The 12094-nt window shown below is 45.1% G+C and overlaps 2 protein-coding genes across 3 annotated transcripts in view; one reads left to right on the forward strand and one right to left on the reverse strand.

Moving 5' to 3' along the window:
* Positions 1 to 12094, reverse strand: part of SPRR2G (small proline rich protein 2G) — a 96590-nt gene that overhangs the window by 62089 nt on the left and 22407 nt on the right. The gene's annotated exons all lie outside the window — the stretch shown is intronic.
* On the forward strand, positions 3324 to 7598 carry LELP1 (late cornified envelope like proline rich 1). 2 transcript variants are annotated; one of them, XR_004433819.1, is made up of 4 exons: positions 3324 to 3338; positions 3742 to 3954; positions 5099 to 5536; positions 7584 to 7598. XR_004433819.1 is itself a non-coding variant. In XM_033197072.1 (2 exons), the coding sequence occupies exon 2, from the start codon at positions 5120 to 5122 to the stop codon at positions 5399 to 5401; it is 282 nt and encodes a 93-aa protein (XP_033052963.1). In that variant the 5' UTR covers positions 3820 to 3954; positions 5099 to 5119; the 3' UTR covers positions 5402 to 5517. The 2 variants fall into 2 exon arrangements, 1 of the variants encoding a protein (XP_033052963.1); XM_033197072.1 differs by lacking the exons at positions 3324 to 3338; positions 7584 to 7598 and having other exon boundaries at positions 3820 to 3954; positions 5099 to 5517.

Below are 12094 nucleotides of genomic sequence, written 5' to 3' on the forward strand. Positions count from 1 at the left end.
ACCCAAATGGACAAGAGGTAGCTGGGTGAGCAAGGGAAGAAAATTAAAAACTTCTAGTAGCTAATAGAGAAGATACTCTTCTTTTCCGTGCAGCCTTCCTTCCTGCAATAGTACCAAATAGGAAAGAAAAGGAAATCCAACATTCAAGGAAAGACCTTCCGATTACTGAAATAAGATTTTTTTATGTAAATAGAAGTGATTTTTTATGTAACCAGAGGTAAGAATTCACGCTATTTCTTATCATGATTCTAAAAGTCAAGGGCATCTGCTAGAGATTTCACTCCAAGAGGAAGGGAAGAGCCAGCCCCATAGAGAGGGTTTTAAGAGGCATCAAGAGAAGAAATAGAGTTGCTTTCTGACTATCAGGCAGGTTCTGCTTGTTCAACAAGAATTACACAGAGAGATAGAAAAAGGCAGGGGAAAAAATAGAAATACTTTGCCAAAAAAGCAGTGAGGGGGATCCTAATGGAGTTGAAATCGCTGATTCATAGCATGTCCCTGGGCTGATGCAATATGCAGACATACAGGACCTTTGGACACACACAGAGGAACCACTGAATGGCCCAATGACTTTTTTGGCCTAAATTAAGTTACTATCTTTTATCAATAACATTGATATCAACCCTTCCTACTCACACCACCAGGAGCTTTGGCTGGAAGGCCGGGGGGGAAAAAAAAAAAAAACGCTATGGAGAAGAGGTCTGAGGAAAATATTGAGTTGGAGAAGTGGGATTATAGGGCCAACACCAGAAAATGAGAATGAGAGAATGAGACAGAAATGAAGACACAGAGAGAGAGGTTCAGCAAACCAATGAAGACACCTGTCCAATGTTGACAAAAACAATAATTAATATAAATAACAAACATTTTTGGGGGGTACTTCATACATGGCATCTCCAGTCTTTACAATTCTATGAGTCTGGTGAGGCACTATAATTGATGAGGGTGTAGGTTTCACACTTGCAAATATGCCTGGCATGTTATGAGCGATCAACGTAAATTATACATTATCTTAAGATGATGGTGGCATTATATCATTTTATAGATGAAGGAATTGAGACCTGGATGGTTAAGTAAATTACTAGGGTTGTTCAGCAAGAAAAGGATGAAAGCAGGATTTTTTTTTCGAGACGGAGTCTTGCTCTGTTGCCCAGGCTGGAGTGCAATGGGGCAATCTTGGCTCATTGCAACCTCCGCCTCCTGGGTTCAAGCGATTCTCTTTCCTCAGCCTCCCGAGTAGCTGGGATTACAGGCATGCACCCCCACACCCAGCTAATTTTTGTATTTTTAGTAGAGACAGGGTTTCACCATGTTGGCCAGGCTGGTCTCAAACTTCTGACCTCGTGATCTGCCCACCTCGGACTCCCAAAGTGCTGGGATTATAGGCGTGAGCCACTGCACCTCGCAAAAGCAGGAATTTAAACCCAGAAATCTGACTTCAGAGTCCTCTTCTAACCCTAATCTAGGCAAGCTGGGCTTTGACATTTATCTCTTCTTCCAGTCTCTCTCATGGAGGCCCAGCAGCCTAAGAAGCCTGTTCTGTGTTTCGTCTCAGTAGTGCTTCCTTCCAGCCCAGGAAGGCAATCACTTAGCCACCAAACCCTAAGTGAAAGGTAAGGCTGGTAGCTGGGATACCAAATGTAACACTGCCAGGTGTTGACCTTTAAAGGTGCTGACCTTTACAAAGGAGGGTTTTAAATAATAGAAAGATAATGGGCAAATGGTGTCCTACTGAGTCCAGTGACTGGTATACTTTCATTCACTGAGAACTTGAGCAAGAAATAGGAGAGGGAAGAAAGAAGAAAGAGAAATATAACAATGGCTAGTAGAAGTCACTACATTTTTTACATTGCTGTCACAAATGACTGCCATCTCCATATCTAGATTGGTAGCTTTGGTCCAGAGCTGAACGTCAGGCGAGGCTGGGTCTCCTGAGATGGGGGTGAGAGCTGCTTCTCAATCACTTTGAGGAGAGAGAGCTGATGAACAAAATCATGGAAGAACAAGGAAATTCTTATGGGAGGAGTGGGCTGCACCAGGGCTATGACTCTAACATCGATTATTCCAGTGATGGGGGTCAAATCCCAACCCATTCTCCCCTTCTATTTAGGTTCATCTGAGATTTCATTGAATATGGCATTATTTATCCTTGTGAATAAACCCTATATGAGGCTTCTCCATCGTCATCTCATGATCATCTATTCGATAAACACTTGTTGAACTGAAATGAACTGAAGGCCTGAGGTCTCCCCAGTGGCCCAAGGGCCAAAGCCATATTTCCAGTAACCACCCAAGAGCCTTCATTCTAACTACACTCTTCTCAGACTTAAACCCATATTCTTTTAGCACAAATCTGTTCCCGTTTCCTCAGCTCTCATTAACAGTAACACTAACACCCCAAAAACCTGGTGAAACATTGTTAAAGAGTTAAAGAAACTAGCGACTAACACAAATTCTTGAGTTTACATGATGGCAGATTTTAAAAAAAGAACAACTTGCTAAAATGCTGAAACTTTCTCCACTTGTCAGATAACAAAATTGGCTGAAGTCTTTGGAGCCAATATGGCAGACTGGCAGACTGGAGTCTGCACAGAAAAAGCGTGCTGATGTCACAGATTTCCACTGCACGTTTCATACTGAGTCTCCTTGAATTTGCACGCATGACCCATGAGGTAGAATGAAGAGATAACTTCCTATGCCCGAGGACTTTTTCCAGACCTCCCTTTTCCTTCCACCAATCACCTACTAATCCCAGAATCTAATCCCTAAACCTTTCCCAATAAAATCGCTGCCGTAAAGCCAGCACAGGGAGACAGATTCAAGCGGGACTCTTGTCTCCTTGATGGTCGATTTGCAGTAAAAAGCTTTCCTTTTCTCGAAAAGCTGGTGTCATCGTATTGGCTTCTAGTACATTGGGAAGCAGCCCTTTTGCTCTGGAGCTATCTTCAATTCTTAATTTTCTGCAGTGAGTAAATAAGTCCCATGAATCTGCCTGTTTAATGAGGCCTTTCTCATGAGCACCCAGACCCATGACTGCCTTCCTTCAGATGTGGAGATTTTCATAATTTCTTTAAAAGTCTCATTCAACTTTTACTTTACCACCCCATCTCCCAATCCATCCTAATATTTCAATACCTTAGGCACAATTGTGTCACAATTTTAATCTAAAGTCACTCGTGATTCATTCGTGATGACTGCCAGGATGAACCTCTTAAACCTGAGTTCAGGCACCCTGTGTCTAACTAAGCCTACCAACCTTTCTCACTCCAGCCTCCCATTGCCACTCCTGAAACACCCCAATTCCAACCACAAAGATCCTGGTCAGGCCTTTAAAAAAGGTAAGGAAGGAATTCTGAGAGGCAAACCTTTTTGCCCTAAGGCAGGATCTGGGGCTAACCCAATTGTGTGGAGCGATAAGAAGAGGTTTCAGAATCTCACATTAGAAAAATAAAGAAAAGAAGAATGTCGAAATGGCTGTGATCAATTCAGGGTTGTTATCCTAGAAAGGTGGGAAAGGGGCAGGTTCAGAGGAATTAAACTTTGGGGGTGGAAGAGGAGCTAGAGACCATGTGTTAACAGTGGGCCAGCTTTTCTGCTCCTAGCAACAACGAGCCTCCCATCCTCAGAGCCTAGGACCCTTCACTGTAGCCTCATTTTACTGGCCTGAATGTTGAGGGGTCTAAGGAGGGGTGGGACAGCCAAGCGGGGGATGGTTCATCATGCCTCTATTCTGGTGTCCAGGGCTTGAGTTGTGCTGGGAGCTATGGAGTCACACAACAATCACCCCTCGATGATGCTGCAATGACCTCATAAGTGGAGGTCCTTGCCCCTGCCCCCGCCCCCAGCTTCCTCAGAGCTGGGCAGAGGAACCAGAGGGAAAATCCACCTTCCCCAGCACAGCCATAACATCCACCTCACTCAACTGCTTGTCAAGTTCACCACCAACACAGAGGGGTAAGTTGCATTTGGACACATGGAAGTGGCCACTCTTTGGCCTCTTCTTTCCTGGGAGTGACCTGAAGTACCCCACGCACTGAGCAGGGTTGGGAAAGTCATGTTTGAATGAAAGTTTCCTGTTAGTTTCAGTGGTGAGAATTGGTGTGTGCTTCGCCTTGGAATAGGATCTCAACAATGTTAGAGTTCAGCTTAATAATATGCCTCCCCAGAGAGCTATACTGATTTTAAAACAAAATTTAAAATGTTATTTTTATATTGCTAAAAGAAATCAAAGAAATATAACCAATTAGATCCAACTTGAAGTATTGTGAGGGACTGAAAATCCCTGTCCATATCTAGGAGTTAAACTGTCCATATAGAAATGCCTAGCTCAGGGCAAAACTCAACAGGGGAGAAAAGGAATTCCCTTCGGAAAATCATATTTTGTGGCTCTGTCATTCAGATTTTCAGATAAATTGGAATTTCATAGTTCATCTCCTGATTTCTTCCCTTACCCTATTATTTATCAGAACCTGGATGGAGGCAAAGGAGTGGGCAGTTCTAGAGTAGCCCATGGGAACCCACTCATGGTAGGGATTAAATTGCTTTTCCTCCCATGGCCTCGAGTAAAGAAAGCAATTCTCAAAGTTTAGGGGACGTGAGTGGGACACAGGATTGAAAGCAGTGTCCTAGGCCCCCAAGTCTGCTCATGTACCTCCCATCTATCTTCGGAGGAACGGGAAGTGGCCTGAGAGGAGTGAAACTTCTATTGCGCCATGAATGCCTTGAGCAATCTGGTCAAACCTAGGGACTCCTTGGAATCATGTTTCTAAGTGAACTAAATACAACATTGGGGGTTACAGAGACACCAACTCTACTGAAATACAGTTTCAGTGGGGTGGGGGATGTGGGGGGTCCAAAACCCTAGGTTAAGAACTCCTACAAGAGTCTATGGCATGGAAGCAAGAATAAGTGAAAAGAAAGCAGAGTAAGGGTGGAGAGATTAAGAAATGCATTCTCAAACTCATACAAGGCCCTAAATGAGAAGATGATCTAGAGCCTGAGCGCATCCCAGGGAAGACTTTCTTAAGTAAAAGGATAAGCTGTAAGACGCCTGTAGGAATCCTCTCCCACCTACGACCCATCTCATATTTCTTTGCAGGGCTCAGATAATCAAGAAGCAATGTCGAGTGATGATAAAAGTAAATCAAATGACCCCAAGACTGAGCCCAAGAACTGCGATCCCAAGTGTGAACAAAAGTGTGAGTCCAAATGCCAGCCCAGCTGTTTAAAGAAGCTGCTGCAACGCTGTTCTGAAAAGTGCCCACGGGAAAAGTGTCCAGCACCACCCAAGTGCCCGCCCTGCCCCTCGCCATCCCCTTCATGCTGCCCTCCCAAACCCTGCGCCAAGCCCTGTCCTCCTAAATGCCCTTCTTCCTGCCCACCTTGCCCTCCCCCAGAGTGAGGCACTGTGGGCATTACCCAACCCCACTACCACTGCCACCTCCACCATGTACAACGCTGTGGGGCTGGGTACTGAAGCCATGAACTGACAAGTAAACGTGTTCCTCTGCTGTGCAAGACTTCTCCTGGTGTTTTGGTGGGTTTCGATTTGTTTTGTTTGTTGTTTTACAGCACTAAACCACCAACAAGCAATCCCTGAGAAGTGAGGCTAGAATCCTGCACTCTCAACCACCTCTGAGAACTGACTTTCCCTCTGATCCAATCTGCTGCTTAGAAGCAGGTGCCCACCTCTGAAAGGTGTACCCAGGGAATGCCAGGCCCTGTTACAGCAAAGCCTGAGAGATCCATAAATATGGTTGCAGCTGTGAAAGTGTCCAACCCCGGGAAGCAGAAAGGAGAGGGTATGAGGGAGAAAGAGGAGTAGAACATTGGTGAAAGGTCCAGGAAGGCTCAGGAAAAGGCATTGTACTACGTTCCTGTTAGTCCTGTTGCATAATGTTTATGCAGAAGGGCTCCCAGTAGAGGCTGCCCAGGTTTAATGAAACTCTATCTCTGCTCCCTAACACCTTGTAACCTTAAGCAAGTTGTTTAACTTCTTTGTGTCTCAGTTTCCTTCTCTTTGCAAAAGGAATGATGATGCTAACAGTACTGCTGTTATGGAGTTGTTGTGAGGCTAAAGAATTAACAAATGCCAGGCCAGGCACGGTAGCTCATGCTTGTAATCCTAGCACTTTGGGAGGCCAACGCAGGTGGATCGCCTGAGGTCAGGAATTCGAGACCAGCCTGGCCAACATGGTGAAACCCCATCTCTACTAAAAATACAAAAATTAGCTGGGTTTGGAGCACGCCTATAATCCCAGCTACTTGGGAGGCTGAAGAAGGAGAATCGCTTGAACCCAGGAGGTGGAGGTTGCAGTGAACTGAGATCTCACCACTGCACTCCAGCCTATGTGAGGGAGTGAGACTCCATCTCAAAAAAAAAAAGAGTTAACAAATGCCAAGTGCCTGGTTTACAGGGACATAGTAAGTTGGTGAAGGGAGCACCCCACACCCACACCCATCACAGTGTAACACTCATTACGCCTGAACTTAATTGCTTTGTGTAATTCTTCTTAGCCTGTAAATCTCCTGACCACAGGAGTCAGGCTTTGACATCTGTAAGTGTACAATCAGACATTCTTTAAAAAATAATCAAAAAGGAGTTATGGATTATACCACTATCTGTTACCTGGCTCTAATACTGAACTATAGTAACGTAACATGTCACTATTGAAAGAATCCCAGTGAAGGGTATATGAAACCTCTATTTTTGCAACACTCTGTGAATCGATAAAATTTCAAAATAAAAACTTAAGTACAAAAAACTAGATATTGTACATCTCTTGGACCTCAATTAGGAATGTATAGGGAAAGTATTCATAGCTGACGTGTTAGTGGAGATTATTTACAAGTAGCTAGAGAGAGTCCATGTCAAACTAGCTTAATACACAAAACAGAATTTATCAGCTCATGCTGAGAAGGGTTTGGGGACAGGGCATAGGATTAAAGGGAGAACTGTAGGAATCAAGACTTCAAGGCCTGGGATCAGGGACCCATTCCACCATCTCAGTCACTCTCATCTCGCCAGCCTCTACAATGCCTCAGAATATGTCCCATCCTCTCCTAGTGCCCCCCCACCCTCTGCCATTCAGTAAGGTCCTGAGCCAGTTTGCAGACCCAGCTTGTTGACAGATTGGGCACAAGGATATTCCTATTTTCACCAGGAGAGGAACCTGATTGCCTAGAAAGTCACGAGCATGCCCCCGTGGCCAAGCAGATGACAGAGCTTTGACACACAGACAGACCAGTTGTGAATTTTTCAGTGCATGCACGTAAGCAGCGATATAGTGAACAGCATTTAAGGATTCTCTGCTATCATCGTAATAGATAACCAAAGAGTCATATCTGGGATGGCTCCCTGTGGAACTGTGACACAAAACTAGCTCTCATCCTTCTGAGCCTGAAGGATGGTTCAGAGAGCAAAGGGTACGGCAAGTATAGAGAGTCCAAAATGTGTCAAAGAAAAAATACCTGGGACCCTACCACACTGAGGCTATACAGTCAGCTGGTGACGGAGCAGGCTTTTAAAATACATGAAGCAGGCAGAGCATTTAAGGCACCACCCCCCCGCCCCCGTTTTCCAGGTGTGACATGAGGAGACCTTGGGGTCTCAGGGTCTTCTGAGGCACTGAGGTTCCCATACTCTAGATCCCTGCAGAGAGGCACTCACTGGATGCCAGGAGACTCTGAGGGTGTAGTTGAGAGCATTGGAGACTCTGGTAACAGGTGGAAACCCCTTCAGCTGTGGTTAACAGGTGGCAAACCCTTCTACCTCACAGGAAGTCAAGAAGGAGAAGGGACAGAAGAAAGGGAGAGAGAGAGAGAGAGAATACAACAATAACATGGCATCTTCATCCATGATCAATAGACCATCCTCTAAATAATAAATCCGAGAACCTAGTGCTAAAAAGTGTGCTACAGATGATGGGAATATAAATAGACAAAAATCCTGTTAGAAAACAATTCAAGGAATGTGGGAATATACATCATCAAAAGCATTAGATGATTCAACTCTTTGGCCCAATGAATCCACTTCATAGAACCTATCCAAAAAAAAAAATAAATTGCAAAATGGTGGCTAGGGGAGCTATATAAATAAAGGTGATTATCACAGCATAACTTAGAAACAATTTAAATATCTAACAAGGTTTGATTAAATAAACTTGAACCTATTATATGATGAAACTCTGTTTTAAGACATTAAATTTAATAATACATTAATACATTTATTATATTAAATTTAATTTTAAAACATTAAAATAAATTTTAATTTAATTTTAATGTATTAATCTATTCAATGTATTAAATTAATTTAATAAATTAAAATGAATTAAAGAAAGTAAGGCCTCAATTGAAAATATAACATATAGCCATTATCTTTAACCAAAACCGTCCTTGATAATGTAATAATAATTAAAAAAGGAAATTTGTGGATATCCTCATTATTTTAAGACAGTGGAGTTATGGGTAACTAGTAGTTTATTTCTATTTTCATCTGGATTTTCACATGTTTTTGTTTTGTAATGGATTAAAAAAGAAATAATCATGAAATAATCAACAATTTATGAAATAATCATGACTACTTCAGAGACCCCCAAAGTCCTTTATTTTACTCAATGTACAAAAACAGGGAAGGAAGAACGTTTTAGGGAGTATGCACCACATCGAAGGCACCTCGCCATGGATGCCTTCCCTCCAGGGGCAGGATCTCAGTCCCAGGCCTGGGAGAACGGGTCAGGTGGCTGTGCCCTCCTAGGTGGTTCTGCGAACTCTGGGCACAGCCTGAAAGGAGGCCAGCTCTGGGAACATGAAACTATTCGTTGCCAATTTAGGTCTCATTTCTCCCATGTAAATGGAACGAAAGATAGACATCTCATTTTTTTTTTTTTTTTTTTTTTTTTTGAGACGGAGTCTTGCTCTGTCGCCCAGGCTGGAGTGCAGCGGCGCGACCTCAGCTCACTGCAAGCTCCACCTCCCGGGTTCACACCATTCTCCTGCCTCAGCCTCCCGAGTAGCTGGGACTACAGGTACCCGCCACCATGCCTGGCTAATTTTTTGCATTTTTAATAGAGATAGGGTTTCACCGTGTTAGCCAGGATGATATCGATCTCCTGACCTCGTGATCCACCTGCCTCAGCCTCCCAAAGTGCTAGGATTGCAGGCTTGAGCCACGGCACCCAACCAAGATAGACATCTCTTAATGGCTACTTTCCCAACAAAAAGCTGGATCAAAGGCAATTCTGGGGAGATGGCTGGGACATGATGAGAGTGCCACCTCCCTGCAGAATGCCATAATTACTCCCAGCCCCAGCGGCACTCACCAGGGTTCTGCCCCAAACAGTAGAGGGCTGTATAAATAAGCAACGCCTGAAGAGTGACATCACAGGCATCTGTGCAGCACCAGGCTCGATGACTCCCAGATAACAAGACGGCCAGGACTGAGACCTCTCCCTTCATGACAAAGCAGTTCTGAGGATCCATTAGGATGGTCACAAAAGGAGCCCCCACCACAGACCCCTTTGCATTGTGCTTTCTTGAGAATCAGGCAGAGTACAGCTAGCTTTCTAAAAGAGCTTCTAAGCCCTCCCAAATCAGGCAACTGGCTGTGAGGTGGGCTGGCACCGTGAGGGCTGGGCACAGAACCTAGGGGTGTCTGACTTTGAAGCTGGAAGGAACCTTAGAGACCATTTTCCTGCATCCCCCACCTCCAGGCATGAATGGCAACTGGGGAGAGGGGAGGAAGTAACCAGTTACCAAACGTCCTATTTTTCCTGTCCTGTTCCCACATGACTAAAGATTGCAGCTCAGCACACGAGCACAGGCACATTCTAGAAGGCTTTATTAGTGATAAGTCATAACTGCTTCCATGTCACAGGTGTTGATGCCCAGCAAAGAGATCAGTAAAAACACTAAGCCATTTGCCAAACACGTAAAGATTCTAAGATACAAACTGATCGTAAAATGCATACCAGGATATTTTCAGCTATACCTGTCTTCCAAGTGCAGGAAACCTCATGTCTCATCTCGAGAGCTATACGCCCCCTCCCAGGCTCAAAGGAAAGTCTTCTCAGACTAAGGAGTCATAGCTTTTTCCCAGAAATGTGCTCATCATCTCTCACCTACACCATTCAACCCTCCTAACTGGCTTTCAAAGTTAACCTTCCTTCAGTCCTTACTCCAGTGGAAACCAGCCAAGGCACTCTTACTAAAATCAAATTTACACATGATGTCCTTGCTTAAAACCCTTGAGTCTCCCCTTTGCCTAGAGGGCAGTTCAAATAACATTCTGTCATGTAAAAACCTTTAGGATCTAGCCCCTGCCTCCTTCTCTAGCTATAGGGCCATTTCTCCATCTCCTTCTAGAACTTTACAGTCCAGTAACAAGTAACTGCTGGCATTTCCTGGCACACAGCGCAGAGTCTCTGGCCTTTGTGACTTTACACTCCCTTCTCTATCGTTTTTCTCTGCCTCCACTGAATCTTCCTCTAAATGATCCACCTGGGCAAATCCTCACCCTTTAAGTCAACTCAGGGGTCACCTGCTCCAAGAATCTTCCCCATGTCCCACCCCCAAGCTGGCTAGATGCCCCTCTGTGGTCTCAGAGCTTCCATGCTTTTGTCTTCTTATCACTCCACATTCTGGCCACGTGTTTGTAACCTGACTGTCACACCAGCCTGCCCTTTGAGAAGGGGCAGCCGGGCACACATCGCAGACATGCAGTAATAACCAATAAGTGGATGCTCAGAGGCTGCAGAGCCACTTTCCCAAACAAGAGGGGATTGCTCTGGACTGATCCCCTGTCCACTGTGCTCCTTAACCTCGTGGCATGGAGTCATCCCCAGAACGGGACAGTGGGGAGAGAAGAAGGGGACTCAGCATGAGGGGCCTGAGGCTGAAAGGCAGCCCTGGCCCCTGTCGCATTCCTGCCTTTGGCCACTTTCTCCTTCAGGCACAAGATGCAGATCCTGCCAACCCTCCTCCTGCTTTGCCAGGAAGATGCAGGCTACCTCCATGTGGGTCCCTCACCTTGCGCAGCAGCAAGGAAAGGGAAAGGGCTTGGCATCCCACAGACATGGGCTCCAAGCAAGCACTGCACGAGCCAGCTGTGGAGCCGGACAAGATGCTTCGCCTCAGTGGGAGAAGGGAGCTCGAGGTCTTCACCTGAGGAATGAGACGAAAAGTCTCACCAAGGGGCAAGGGTGGGGCGATGAAGTGAGATAACTTATGTCAAGCCCCTAGTGTGGGCAACTGCACTTAGGAAGCCAAGATGCCAACAGTACTTTAGAACCTATGTACACACTTGGAGTCACAACCCACCACCTACTGCAGCAAAAGCTTCCTGCTATCTGCTGTGTGAAGCAGTACATTTAAGGGAGAAACAGGGAGCTCCACAAAAGGATGACAAATATCTTTGAAGGCAAGTAGAGTTAGGGGCCACCCCGCCACTCCCAGGTTGGGCCCACAATAGGAGCCAGAAGGAGATGCTTGTATTGCCGAATATCAGAACTGAACGTGGCATTTAAAACATCCTCAGTGTCTACATGAGGAAGCGAAGGTCCAGAGAGAGGAACAACCAAAGTCACAGGATGTTGGTTGTAGAAGGCATCCAGGATTTCTAATCCTGATTTAGGCCAAGGTGCACCAGAACTCAAACTCAAAAGGGAAAATGTTGAAGATGTACAACAAATGTAACTGGGGAACATCCTTCCTCCCCACCGTCTGTGTTGGTGGTCTTTGACCTGGAGTCCCCGGACACCCTATAGATGACAGCATGTACATATGAGTATTTCCTATGATCCCAAACTGTGAACAGCCACTGGCTGCTCTGCGTCTTTGTTGTCTTCCAAAAGCTTATAAGGAATCCTCAATACACTGGTCTGCTAAATATTTTTACGTGGACCACTGCCCAGACCAGACATGACCTGACCATATAACCTTGAACAAGGCCCTTGACACTTTTGTGCCTCAATTTCCTCATCTAAAAAACACAGTCAATAAATAGTTCTGTGTCTCCTTTTTAAAGCACGTGCTGGGGCTAAAACAAGGAGGTAGAATCAAGTGGCCTCTCAAGTCCAGTCTGGCCCTGAGGGCTTGA

Source organism: Trachypithecus francoisi, unplaced genomic scaffold (assembly GCF_009764315.1).
Source record: "Trachypithecus francoisi isolate TF-2019V2 unplaced genomic scaffold, Tfra_2.0 Lachesis_group5, whole genome shotgun sequence".
In the NCBI taxonomy this organism is placed as follows: domain Eukaryota; kingdom Metazoa; phylum Chordata; class Mammalia; order Primates; family Cercopithecidae; genus Trachypithecus; species Trachypithecus francoisi.

What these genes read in the sequence shown, in the direction of transcription:
- LELP1 (XM_033197072.1), top strand. Translation starts at nt 5,120, where the DNA reads ATGTCGAGTGATGATAAAAGTAAATCAAATGACCCCAAGACTGAGCCC.